Genomic DNA, 12,664 nt, shown 5'->3' with positions numbered 1-12,664 from the left:
CTCCATCCAAAGTTACCACCATTTCAGGTACCTACACCTGGCACTCTTTGCTGTCTCATAGTTAGTGCCTTTCTGGGAGTGAAATATGGAGGAGGAAGGACTTCTTCTAGACTCTTTAAGGTGCCAAGGGGTTGTTTTCCAGGTGTATTATCCCAGGAAGTGTCAAACATCTGTCCCAAACTTAAAAAAAAAAAAAAAAAAAAAAAAGCCCAAACTAGTGCAGAGAGTCACTGTGCAGTTTGTTTAGGGCCACTGTCACTCTGAGTTGTGTTTTTCATATTGGAAATCTGGTATTCCCAGTGCCCAATGACCGTGTAGCCATTTACAGAACACACTGATGTCCCGGAACAAGTCACGTACCTTTGGCAATGGCTCAGGTGGCTGCTATCTCAGGAATAAGCAATAAAACTGAAGCTCCTAAGAACAATAGCTTCTTTGCTAGCCTAAGGAGAGGCACATTCTTAACAGTGACTGAATATGACTGAAGATAAGAGCTTGACACTGGGGCACTGAGAAGGAACACAAAGGACACCACTCCTAATCAACAAGTTCACTTATAAATACATCTTCTCTTATAAAGCCAAAATAAGCTCTGCCCTGGAAAGAACTTTTTTTGACAAAACCTTGGATTTACTGGATCAGTTATTTTAGATAATCCATTTTGCATGTATTAATTATCAAAGCCCTTCAGAGGTTATATAATTCTATTCACAGACGAACCGAGACTCTGGCCTTCTCTAAGGAAATGCAGAAGTTGGATGCGTGAAATAAAAACCCTGAAATCTAATGGTAAATCCCCTCCCATTCAGTACACCTGAGAAATTATGACATACATGAAAAACCCCAAGCCCACAATACCCATAGGCTTTAACTCAGAGGTGGGGAAAATGTAAGTGTCATGTTTAAGAAAAGAAATGGCCCCAAATGCAGTTCTGCATGAAAGCCTCCAGGGTACTCTGAAATACTTCATAGCAGGAGGCAAAAGCTGGCTGAGGAGGAAGCTGATCACGGAAGATAGTTTTTATCGGGCAAGAAGTTTATACAGCCTTGAACGTTGACTATAAATTGACTGTTTTGCTGAGCAGCTTTGAGCTACTGGTTATTGCATTTTTGAAAGTGGAGCTTTGGTGACTACCTGGATAGTAACGTAAGGAAAAAAAGAATGAATGTTCTGAAAAAAAAAACGCTAAACAGATTGAAGTGGTGCACTACTGCATGCAAGTCCTGGAGATGGGGAGGCTTTCACGGCAGGTGCTGCCATCCCCCAGGAGCCCTGTGAGCAGCTAGCTCTCCATGAGCAGGTCAGCAGCCACTGTGGTCCCACAGCGTCTCGTTAACTTAGAAGAGGGCTCCTTTAAGATGGAGGAAAAAACACAACATAATTAGAGAGCCTGCTTCATTGGAAGCATCTAGACTAAACCCTTTCCCAACCTGGACAAGTCGGTTCCCTTTTAGAACAAATGTATAGTCAGCAGCCTTCTGGATAACTTGCATTTCCATTAATATTTTTTATGGCATAAGAAAGAGAGGTATGTTCGTTTTAAGCATTATCTTCTTTGAAATAGACAGCAAAAGGAACAGAGAAATTATAAGAGGTAGTGAGTTTAGCAAACCTGCACATAAAATATTTTTTTCATAAGAATAAAATGCTTTTACAGCTGTAAATGTATACACCCGTATAATTTAAAAAAACAAAGCTATTTTTACTGTGTTTCAGGCTCTTTCTTTTTTGGATCACACAATGAAACGCTCAAGTGCTGGACTTAGCAAAGTGGTTAACCTCATCACATTGGCAAAAATAAATCATTCATGCAGCACTGGGCTTGTAACTCACCGTAAGTGAGAAAGTTAAACTTGGAGTTACTGTAACCAAAGTGCAATTGTGTTCTTCACACTGTGTACATTTTGACTGGCTTGTAAAAAGAAAGTAGAAGTTCATGACTCTCCCTGGCAGTTTCTTGAGGTGACTGAAGAAAACATGATCTGCAACATATTTGGCAACAGCCTGGCTCCGAATGAGAAGACAGGTTTTTATCAGACAGTGGAGAAAAGTCGAAGTCAGCTACCTGGAAAAGGAACATTGAAGAGAGCACTTTTAATTCCAGTCTTACCTGTTCAACTAAGACAAGCAAGAATAGTTTGGGCCAGAAGTAGTACCTGGTCCTCAACCAGTTTCATTCAGCAACCAACTTTAAATAGATTTCTGACTTTTACCAGCTAGACATGTGGCTCGCAGCAGTCCCCCTAGAGGTGTATCATGCATAGTGCTGCATAATGTAAAATGTATTAAGTATTTTCCAAAGGGCCAGGAAAGCTATCTTTAACTTAGGAGCTCATGTTTATTATACATGTGATAATGTAACAAGCTATACCAGGGAGATGGAAGGGCACTGGGGAGATGAAGGTCACATCTAATGTTGGGTCCCCATTTAGTGCCACTTCAAGGTAACACACCCAACCTTTCTTATTATCCGCTCTCTGCTTTCTTCCATGGAATCACTTGATAGATCCTCTGGAAGGCATACTTCAGTGCAAGCAGGTGCTTGGCATCGTTAACTACCCATAACAGCCCTGGTAGCTTGAATTATGTTTTTATTTCTCCCTAAGACAGAAGCATGCCTGTTGCTTAAAATGTTTGCCAAGTCAGACAGATACCAGGGAAATGCTCCCTCCCTGCTCCGTTTGCTTGGGGATGAAAGAAGGGGCATGGCTGAGAGGTATCTAATTACTATCTCAGCTCAAAGTAAGAGTAACCGAGTACCTCCACGAGGTCTTTCTGTTGTGTGTTACTTCGAAAGGTCGTGTACAGCACCAGTCCTACCATCACTGAAACCAGAGCGACGCAGAGCAGGACAAAGAAAGCTGGCTGGAGCCCTGGGAAAGAGCACAAGGTGACATTCCTGGAGTGATACAATACACTGAGAAGAGGTAACGGTGAGAAGAAATAGATGTTTTAGAAGAACTTTTCACTTTCTTAGAACAAAGGCCACGGGTGCATCAGGGAACAGATTTTTCAGCCCAGCTCACTTCAGGTCTTTCAGAAGTCACAGAAGTAGGAATACAGGACTGTAAGGGTCATTCTTTTTATTTTTCCCTGCTTTCTTTTTGTTTAAACAGCTTAAAAAACAAACAAACACCTGAGCTAGATAGCCCTAACTGTGAAGGATGTCTGAACCTCTGTGATACCCCAAGTGGATAGGAAGGAACCTTGATCAGCATCATTTTCACAGCAACTGGCAGCCTCCAGCAAAAAGAATTTTTGCCTCCTAGCCCTGAGTGCACACCAGTGCCTTCTGGCGTCAGCTGCCCTGTATTTACAGAAGTGCTGGCCCATGGTAGGATGGCAGAACTGTTACGTTATCACAGTTCTGTTGTCATCTTGTCAGGCCCTCTTTATTTGGCTACCTAACCACTTTCTCATCTGACTCAGGGACCCCATAGGGGTGCAAGCAGGTACGGGGAAGCCAGCAGAGACTGCTGGTAGGGGGAACAGAAACATGGAATGAAATGGAGTTGTAGAAAAATCTACCCTTAACAACAACAACAAAAATACTAAAAGAAGAATTGAGACTGCTTAATTAAAACAGTGGTACAGATGCATATGTTTTCCCAGTTATCCTAACTACAAGAGCAAGAGACTATTTAAACTGAAAAATATGTAATTTAAGTAACTCAGTCTTCCCAGGGAACTCGTTAGCTTCAAGATGCTCTTGAGACTAAGGGTTCAGCAGGATACAAGAAGCTCAGAGCAATTACAGTAGGCACATTATAGGGTTTCCTTTCTCTTCATGTTTCCAATGCTTTTGGGGATCCATACTAGTTTCCAGAAACCTCATCTGCAGGCCAGTTAATCCCTGATGTGTTAGAGACTGTCAGATTCCCAGACAATTGGGAATTTGTGCGGCTCAAGCTGGCTGCAGCTCACCTGTCGGCCACACTTTTATTTCATGGTAGGTCTGCAGCATCGTCACGCCATTCTCCACTCGGACGCTGAGGCAATACTGCCCAGCATCGCTGAAGGTATGGCTGAGATTGTAGCAGGAGCCGTTAATCACCACCAGATGGCATTTTTCACCTTCCAGTGGAATGCACTCGGATTTTATAAGCCAGCATAACGACAGCGGTGGGCTGAAATGACATAAAAAGAAATTAAAAGCTGCAAAATTTCCAGTTAGGAGCTGATGAATCACTTGGATAAAATAGATTAACTTCATTATTTTCAAAGCTGTTATGCTAACTACAAATAGAGAAGTAATTAACAACACAATCGCTTGGTTCATAGCATTTGTCAATTGAAAAAGGTCTTTGTGATGCTTCTGCAAACAACAAGCCTTTCAGCTGAGAGCTAGATACCTGTGTGGGTCATAGGCAGGCCACTGTGTAGAAAAACCCACAGTCCTGCTCCAACAGAGACAAAAGCAATCTTCTTCCCCTTCTAAGGGAGTATAGGTTGGTTTTCTTTGTTCTTTTCACAGTGGGGATCACTGTTTGTGCTATTGAAGTACACCCAAGACTTCTGATTTACCAAAACAAAACAAAAAAGTGTAAGCTGAGTACAACAGACTAAGTCAGGAAAGTTAAATAAATTACAAGGACCATGTTATTCCCTTACGATAACAAAAAGCTTTTTAGTTGCTATCAAATGATCTATGTGCAGTCCACTTTATGGCTGTGTGTCTTCTCACTGTGTCTAGCTGATGCCGTTTATTTACATTTTCAGATCCTTGCTCCAACTGATTCTGCCTGGACTCTCCTTACACACTATGGACTTTGATTCAGACAACAGAGCTTTTCTTTACCGCATTAGCATTTTGTTCCTTATCTGCTCAGGATATTCTCTGCTAAAGAAAGCAGCATGGTTCTGTGTTTAGCTCATTTTCTAGCTTTGTTTCTGATCACATGTCTCTCAAACCTTTGTTACTGGTTTTCTGTCACCAACTCCTATCACAGCAGTCCCACCCCGCTGCTAGAGGTTAGATCTGGCAAGCATTGCCCATCCTAGAGCCAAGCCCACTTTTAGGGATCTCAGCTTTGCCTGTAATGGTTTTTAGCTATTCATATTTACTTGTATGCTATCTCCAGCTTCCAGTCCTGTCAATGTGCAGTTCACTTTCTGAATGCAAGCTGTGCTGCTTTGTGTATCAGTACTATTTATGTCTTTGGCAAATGACTGCACAGGGTGCTGCTCCCTCTGTCCTACATCCCTCCTAACAGCCCTGCTCTTTTTAGGTTTGTTTTTGGAAATCCACCATTAGGGCAAACAGCTCCCTAAAGCAGAACAAATAAGGGTCACTCTTCTGGAGAATAAGTGACTTCTACAACCGTGTTACCCCCCCCCCCCCCGCCCCGAAGGAGCTTTTCTGAGTGCTTCAATGGTATTTGAAATGTTTATGCTATATGAAAAACTCCCTCATGTTCTAAATAGTTCAGCTTGAGAGAGCTCTTGCTAGAATCAGGGTACTTATGGCTCTCCTGCATTCCTACAGAAGTAAATGATTAGTTTCCCAAGTTGGCCTTTTCCCACTGTATCACATTCACACTGCGACATTTCTCTTTTCCCTATACAGGAAAAGTTTTGTTGTTTTTTGTCTGTTTGTTTGTTTAAAAAAAACTTCCCTCACTGCTTTGAGCCTCTCTGTCTCATTCATCTTGTGGCAACCTTTACTTTGCCAAACTTATTCCTCAAACCCATCACTCCCACGTGCCAAAAACTGCTGCTATTCAACAGGACTCTGAATACAGTTTAATTTAGCGATGGGGAAACTGGTCAAGGAGAAAAATTCAAAAGGGAAATTGAAAATGTTGGTTTTTTCCACTATCTTTCTCTGTCTCATTCTCTTTTAACGTTCTGTTTACAATGATGTAAAGATCCTCATTTACCTATGAGGATTTGCTGAGGAGGTGTACATTTTAACGTTCTGCTTCTCTGTAAAGCTGTGGGCTCTGTCAGGCTCTTAGAGTTCACAGTACTTTAAGTCAAGGAAAAGCAATATTCAACAGTATTTTCTTCAAAGGAAACTTTTTTTTTTTTTTTTTAAATAGTTCTTTGGGTGCAACTGACTTTTAAGGAAACAGTGGAGGAAAAAAAAACTTAGATAATGTGTTCTGGGGAAAGAAGTGTTTGTTACTTACGTGCCATTGATATGAAGAGATAAACTCAAGTTTTCCATTACATGAGTCTCTCTGGAGCCCACTACATTAATGCCTTTAACAGCATCTAAGAGGAAGAAAGAAAGCACATCACACTTGACATGTAAACTTGAAATTCACTGGAATTCCATGTATGGTTTGATTTCATAGACTATGCAGATTTTAGCTGCATCATGTACACAAATAATAATACCTCCATCACACCCAAAATATAAACCTGTCAGTAGAGTTGTTGTAAGTTTTCTGAATGTTTTGTGATTTATTTTTTTTAGGCTATAATCAACTACTTCATTAATCCTTTAATTTTTTTTAAATATGAGTTCATTTACTCCTAAAGCTGATCAAATCAATGAAACTTTCCTAATGCTAGTTTTAGCTAATTTATTTTTTAGGGATAGTCAGCATAAATTGAACAAATCCTCCATAAATTATTATAAACAAATTATTTTAAATTCTAGCTGTATGCAAGACAGTAACAGAAGACAGCGAAACTTTTGATAAATTAAGAAGAAACAGATTTTATATTTTTTGTGAACTAGAACAGCACAAAGTCTGTTTCACAAAGAAAACTCTTCACATCGAAAACCAATGCCCAACCTGTATCACATTACAAACCCACCACCTAGATTGTATCATTACATATACAGTAAATCCTGTTTTGAATAAAATGTTTTATTTTTTACCTAACAGCTCCAAAGAAGTGGTAAAATCACCAGTTTTCTGCATAGTTTCTTTTTCATGTATGATGCTTCCAATTTGCTCCCATTCAGCTATGACTTTCAGATGTACTGTGCGATTCCCCATGGTGGAGTAGTTGCAGTAGACAAAGGGTTCCTTGGTAATCTGATAAACTCTGCATGCAGTGTGAAGAGATATAGAATCAAAATTGGTTTTTATCAAGTACTTGCACATTTATGATTTAAAGTTTAAATGCATTAAGTGTTAAATTATTTTCTTTAATAGCCAGTGCTACATTCAGCTGTGATCCTAATTCTCCTTTATGATCACGGATTAATTCTCCTTTATGAGGATTAACACCTGTGGCGTTACATTGGTGTAAAACTGATAAAATCACATCAGTATCAGACCCACAGTGTATTTACACACTTTTAATCAGTGAAATTAAGGATAGTGCTAAAGGAATTCACAGAATGGAATACAAATAGTGAAAGATGAAAGCTACCTTTATAAGGACTATAGGCTAACTGAAACACTAAGAGGAAAAGATAAAGATTTTAAAAAGAATAAAGAAAGGAAGAAAGAAAAAAATGTATTCAAAAACTAAATCTTACATTTCTGTTTGCGTACTTATTTGCATTGGACATATATTTGTACTCAAAAGGAAGAATATAACTGAACATATTTCTTCCTCCCTACTGTAAAGTGGCTTAAGGGTGTACCAATGGGTAAAGGCACGTGCTTTGTCCTATGATATAATCAGGATCTCTCTCTAGATGAGCAGCTGAATCAGAGGCATCTTGAATAGTCATTAAAGCAAGCAAAGTAACCACACCTACCCATCTCCAAAATCCCAGTTGTAGACAAATCTTGCTGACTTGAAGTAGTCACTTGGATCATGAAGACAGAAGGAAATCCGGGTCACAGCACCCGTGGAGGAGCTAGAACCATGCCTGATAAATCTACTGTCTTCTATCTGTGCGATGGTAAGATTCCCTGTGATAAATTCTGCAGAAAAATAAGGCAGACAAAGAATGACAGTGTATATAATTTTCATAGTATGCTCTATGTGAGTGTCAAAATGATATTTGAAATACATCGCATAGGATTTTCTGTGCCCCAGTCCAGACAAGTAAGTGTATTTTGAATGTGTTAGTCAGTCCGGTTACGTGTGTTAGCAATGCTGGGAGATTAACTGACTTTATCAAGGTTGTACAAAGGGTCAATGTGAAGCTTCTAGTAGGACTGAGAGGAAGAATCCTGGACTGATTGAGGTCAATAACAATGTTTACTATTGATTTTAAAAGAACTGGGATTAATGTCAAGTGTTTAGAAAAAGGGATTCAGAAGCAAGCTGTTTTGTGCATGCATTTCCTTCACGTTCATTTTGAGTACGTGTATCCTTCGTTGGTTTTGTTTGTTCTTAAAGTTTTAGTTACTTTCCCATTAATTAAATTTTTATTACTGTGAACTACAGGTGCGCTACACATTGTGAATATAGAAAGGATAAAATTTAGATTTTCATGTCTGCCAGATATCCAATGCCTATGTTTGTTTCCAAGGACTAGCAAAAGTTGATTAAAAAACAAAACCAAACCCTTTCTAACCTATGAATAAAGAGGTATCATGATGATATACTTAATCAGATTATAAAGTTAATGGGATATTAATTATCAGTAACAGACTCTTACCCTGTTAAAATTAATTAAAACTGGTTAACTGTTCTCCAGTTGATGTGCAAATAAAAATAGGGCTGATAACGCCGAACTCACTGGAGTTGTAATTTATATTAGTTATTGGCAACCTCCTTGGGCATTTGTGGGTGCTTTTGTTCAGGGAAGGCAAAAAGGTAAAATGGGATCTTACTTTCCATAGCTATAGAAAGCTTCTATCCCTTTTGCTTAAGGCATGAGAACGTAAGTGTAAAGAGGGAAAGGAATAAGTAAATGTTCAGCAAGACAGCAATTCTGAAGCAAGAAAAGATGCCATACATCCTTTTAAAAAGGCTTATCCATTGAGCTCGGTGTTTCTCAAAGGAAAATCTCAATAACTATTCCCCAAAACTTCAGCTGTGCCCTATGGTTAGCTCTTTTGTCCTCACACATCCTTATCTTCAGCTGGCAGCTGGGTCTATTTTGGAGGGTCTAAGTAGAGCAGTAGGACATGTGGTTGAAGGGACATGGTTGCTAGTCCCTGAATGAAGGGGTGGTAGGAAGCATTCAGGTGATATTCATGTCAATCCCTGCATCAGAGATTAGGCTAACCATGCTGCACCATTGGTCGATTTGTCAAAACCACACAAAAACAAAAAAGAAATCTGTGTTTTATGGTTATGAGTATTCCCAATATGCTGAAATTGCACATTGCGATATTTGGAAGTGCAGCCATGACTTCACATCCAATTTCAATATGATTGAGCAGGAACTTTGAAAGAAAATATAGGCAGTTTTGTTTCGGAAGTTTGGACATCACTGAACAATGCTGATGTGTGAAGTACAGCTACTGAAGCATCTGTTTTCTAGCTTGGTTTCCCTACACATTAGAAGCAGGAAAATACAGGCAGGATCACACTTGCTGCCTGGATGTAGGTAGACAACAGCAAGGCCCAGTCAGTACAGAGCCTGTTCAAAACCACCTTTCAGTAAAGGGGCACACAAATCAAACCCTGTTGGAAGAAGCCACATTTACGTCTGGCTTAGCTTTTTTTGATGCTAGCAAAGGCAGCGGCAATTCTGATGTGTACTGAATCCCTGAAGATGTGGAAGTTGTAAAGCTCTTTTACCTGTGATCTGAAGTACAGTGACATTTCTAGCAACTGGCCGACATAACCAACAGTTTCTGTGAGTGACCCAGACAGACACAGGAAAAGTCCCAGGAAATTCACCAGTCACATTAATCATGGAATTCAACTGCCGCTCGGATTTCTCTATCAGAATCAGAGGAGCATAAATCCAGTTAAAGTGATACAAGTTTGATGCAAGGCTGTTGTTCTTAATCCTTAGAGTGGCGTGAACAGTGGCTTGAGCTCCCGTTGTGATGGGACCATTGTTGGTTATTTCCAGATCATACTCCTCTGTGGAAATGAGGAGGGAAAAACAAAACAAAACTTGTAGTACATAAATAAATAACATGCAATACACATTTTAATTAGCCAGCTGTAGGTATGTGACTCACAACAGCATTATTCTAAAACTTTACCATTTTTTTTTTTTTTTTTTTTTTTTTGCCATTCAACAACCTGGAACAGAAACAGTTGCACATATATATGCATTCAAATGTTAAACAAACTGTTAGAATGGGTCCTAGAAGTGTCAATGTGTCAATAGCAGAAAGGAGTCTTGGATTAGATCACCAAAACTTTGATGAGGTTTTTTATGGGCAGAGCTGGGCTCTGGTTGAAGGTGCAGTAATGATCCTAACAATGCAGTCACTGAACTTCCAGTTATTGAAAGAAGGCCAGGCTCAGCTCTAATCCTGGTTGTTCCAATTAATTTCTAATTAAACACAACTGTCACAAGCACAAATGCAAGTGAAGGTGAAAGCAGAACTTTTCAGTAATAACCCTTTCACATCTTTTTGATTTCTGCAGCGTTAGTGAGGAACAGAGTAAGGAAGTCAAAGGTGAGGACACAGAAGAGTCCTCTGCAGCTACAGAAAACAAAAGTTACCAGCTAGCCTTAAGAAATCTCTCACTCAGCAAAACTTTTAAAAACATGAACTTTCAAACCCAGATAAAATTTCATCCCCCAGTTTCCTTCTGCCTGCTCTATTGACCCACAGGTCTCTCCCCACCTTACTCCTAACTAATGGAAAAACCTCAGTACCAGTTCCTTCTCTATGATCCACCACTGATTTCCCCATCGAGGAAAGGGCCAAAAATCCCAATGTAAACAAAACTTGAGTATTGAAAGCTGTAAGTGCTAAAAAATATTTTTTTTCACTTCTTGATTTCCCAGACTGGAAGCAGCAAGATGCAGGACCTGTGATGCTGACCCACCCTGCTGCTCTGGATCACGCACCCTCACCTTCCCTGCTGCGTTACCCAAGCCACTTCAGCTCTTCCAGCTACTGCAGTGGGCAGAAACAGGTGAACTTTGGTATTGTGGAAAGGATACATTCAGTTTTCACGTGTATCCCCAGGTTTCAGCACTGGGAAAGCGTTTTTGTACTTCTGTGGGTTAAAAAGTAGCAGCGCAACAAGATTAAATGACCCGTATGCCTTAAAGCAAAATAAAACACTGCAAGCTGTGAGTTAAGGTTGAGCTGGGGACAGGATGCGGTGGTTTGCCCCTGTTCCCAAGCCTGTGCCCCTGCTCTGCCTGCCTCTCTTGTGGTGAGCAAGGGGGCAATGCTGGGCAGAGCAGTGCAGCTTTGGGGCTGTGGTTCCTGCCCCTCACCTTCAGCAGCTATGACATTGCTTACAGAGGACTGGAGCTTTGAGCTTCATTAGTTGCACTTATTCACCAATTGCCTGTAATGCATTTTTGTTTGTTTGTTTGTTTTTTCTTCTTTTTAGGCAGGGGGGAGCACTGAGGTCAGCTAACCCCTGCATTGCATTTCCTGCACCAGTCTGGCTGGGATGGTATGGAAAGAAACCCAAAGCATCCCATTAGCATCCTCATTTCATTCCACAGATCACAGGTGCTGGACAAATCTGGAAAAGAACTGTGGAAAGTAATTTTCACATTAGTGTCCAAACGAGAAGTCCTCTGTTCCCATTTCACAACACAAGGAACTGCCCTGAGTTCAGGGTTTTTTTGAGTTCACAGAGAAACGTGTGCGATTTGATGAAATCCAGTGCTGAGACATTTCAGGTCTCTAGAAGATTCAGGCTACACCTTCCACTTCATTTCAGCAATACTTGGGGAAAAAAAAAAAAAAGAGTCAGCTGCCTCATGCTTATCTGGCACTTCTCCTTGGAGGCTGTTATCACGGTGCTTCGCCAGCCAGGGCCACCCTGAAGCCCAGTGACTGCAGCAGCCGGAGATTAAGCGGCTAACCCAAGGTCACCCAGCGGAGCAAGGCATCACCTCGTCCTCTGCTGGGCTTCCTTCTACCTTTTCCCCCCTCTAGTAGGAGGCTGCCCGGGTGCCAGGGCAGGGAGCAGGAATAATTTCAGAGCTTTTAGCTCGGGCAGCGCACCCCTCAGCCTCCCTCAGCCCGGGCTGCCCCAGCCTCTCCACAAGCAGCGGGGCGGCCTCACGCCCCCGAACCCCTCCCGGCTCCTCTCGGTAGCGGCGGCCCCTTACCTGCCGCCGGGACGGCTCGGCCCAGCACCGCCACCCCCAGCACCAGCAGGATGGGGCCGCTCAGCCGCAGCATGCTCGGGGGTGCTGGGGGCTCGCCGCGCTGTGGGGCCCGAGGCTGCCGGCGGTACTGCGGCACCTCCGCCTGTCTGTGTGTCTGTCTGGCCGCGTGTCTGTCTGTGTGTCTGTCCGCTCCCCCCGCAGCCTCCTCCGGGGGCAGTTCCTGCGGCGGGGCGGGATGTTAACGAGCAGGGCTGGGAGGCATCAAACGCCCCCCGTCTGTGGAGGAGGTGGGCTGGGAGGGGGGGGGGAAGAGCGTGTGTTTGGTTTAGGGGCTGACAGTGGATTAATTATTAATTAACGGTAAATCGCTCCTCAGAGCCAGCAGAGCCTCCGAAGCCCTGACACCTGGCTCAAATGTTTTGACGTGACTCTGCTCCTCCCGGGCTGCTTCACCCCCTCAGCCCCCCGGGGGGCAGCTCCTCGCCCTGAGGGCCGAGGGGCAGCGCCGCGTCCCCCCCCCTCAGGCTGAGGGGTCGGGCCCGGAGGCCGGCCCTTCCCGCGGGCCCTCCCCGCTCCGCCCCAGGCCG

The 12,664-nt window shown here is 42.3% G+C and overlaps 1 protein-coding gene across 1 annotated transcript; it reads right to left on the bottom strand.

The window, feature by feature from the left end:
* Positions 1 to 1,484: 1,484 nt before the first annotated feature.
* TMEM130 (transmembrane protein 130) lies at positions 1,485 to 12,365 on the bottom strand. The gene is made up of 8 exons (XM_084536522.1): positions 12,078 to 12,365; positions 9,611 to 9,901; positions 7,668 to 7,836; positions 6,834 to 7,003; positions 6,133 to 6,217; positions 3,926 to 4,128; positions 2,762 to 2,874; positions 1,485 to 2,066 (listed from the first exon to the last, which is right to left on the bottom strand). Exons 1-8 carry the CDS (start codon positions 12,148 to 12,150, stop codon positions 1,890 to 1,892), a joined length of 1,281 nt encoding a protein of 426 aa, XP_084392648.1. The 5' UTR covers positions 12,151 to 12,365; the 3' UTR covers positions 1,485 to 1,889.
* Between the last annotated feature and the right edge of the window lie 299 nt (positions 12,366 to 12,664).

This window comes from Aythya ferina (assembly GCF_964211825.1).
Source record: "Aythya ferina genome assembly, chromosome: 15".
Lineage (NCBI taxonomy): Eukaryota > Metazoa > Chordata > Aves > Anseriformes > Anatidae > Aythya > Aythya ferina.
The sequence above is the reverse complement of the archived record's forward strand: the minus strand, read 5'-3'. Positions and strand labels throughout refer to the sequence as shown.

Coding starts and splice junctions, on each gene's coding strand:
- TMEM130 (XM_084536522.1), bottom strand. CDS start 12,150: ATGCTGCGGCTGAGCGGCCCCATCCTGCTGGTGCTGGGGGTGGCGGTG. Junction 6,218..6,833: donor CACTTCTTTGGAGCTGTTAG/GTAAAAAATAAA, acceptor TCTTCCTCTTAG/ATGCTGTTAAAGGCATTAAT. Junction 2,875..3,925: donor AATAAAAGTGTGGCCGACAG/GTGAGCTGCAGC, acceptor GCTCTTTCCCAG/GGCTCCAGCCAGCTTTCTTT.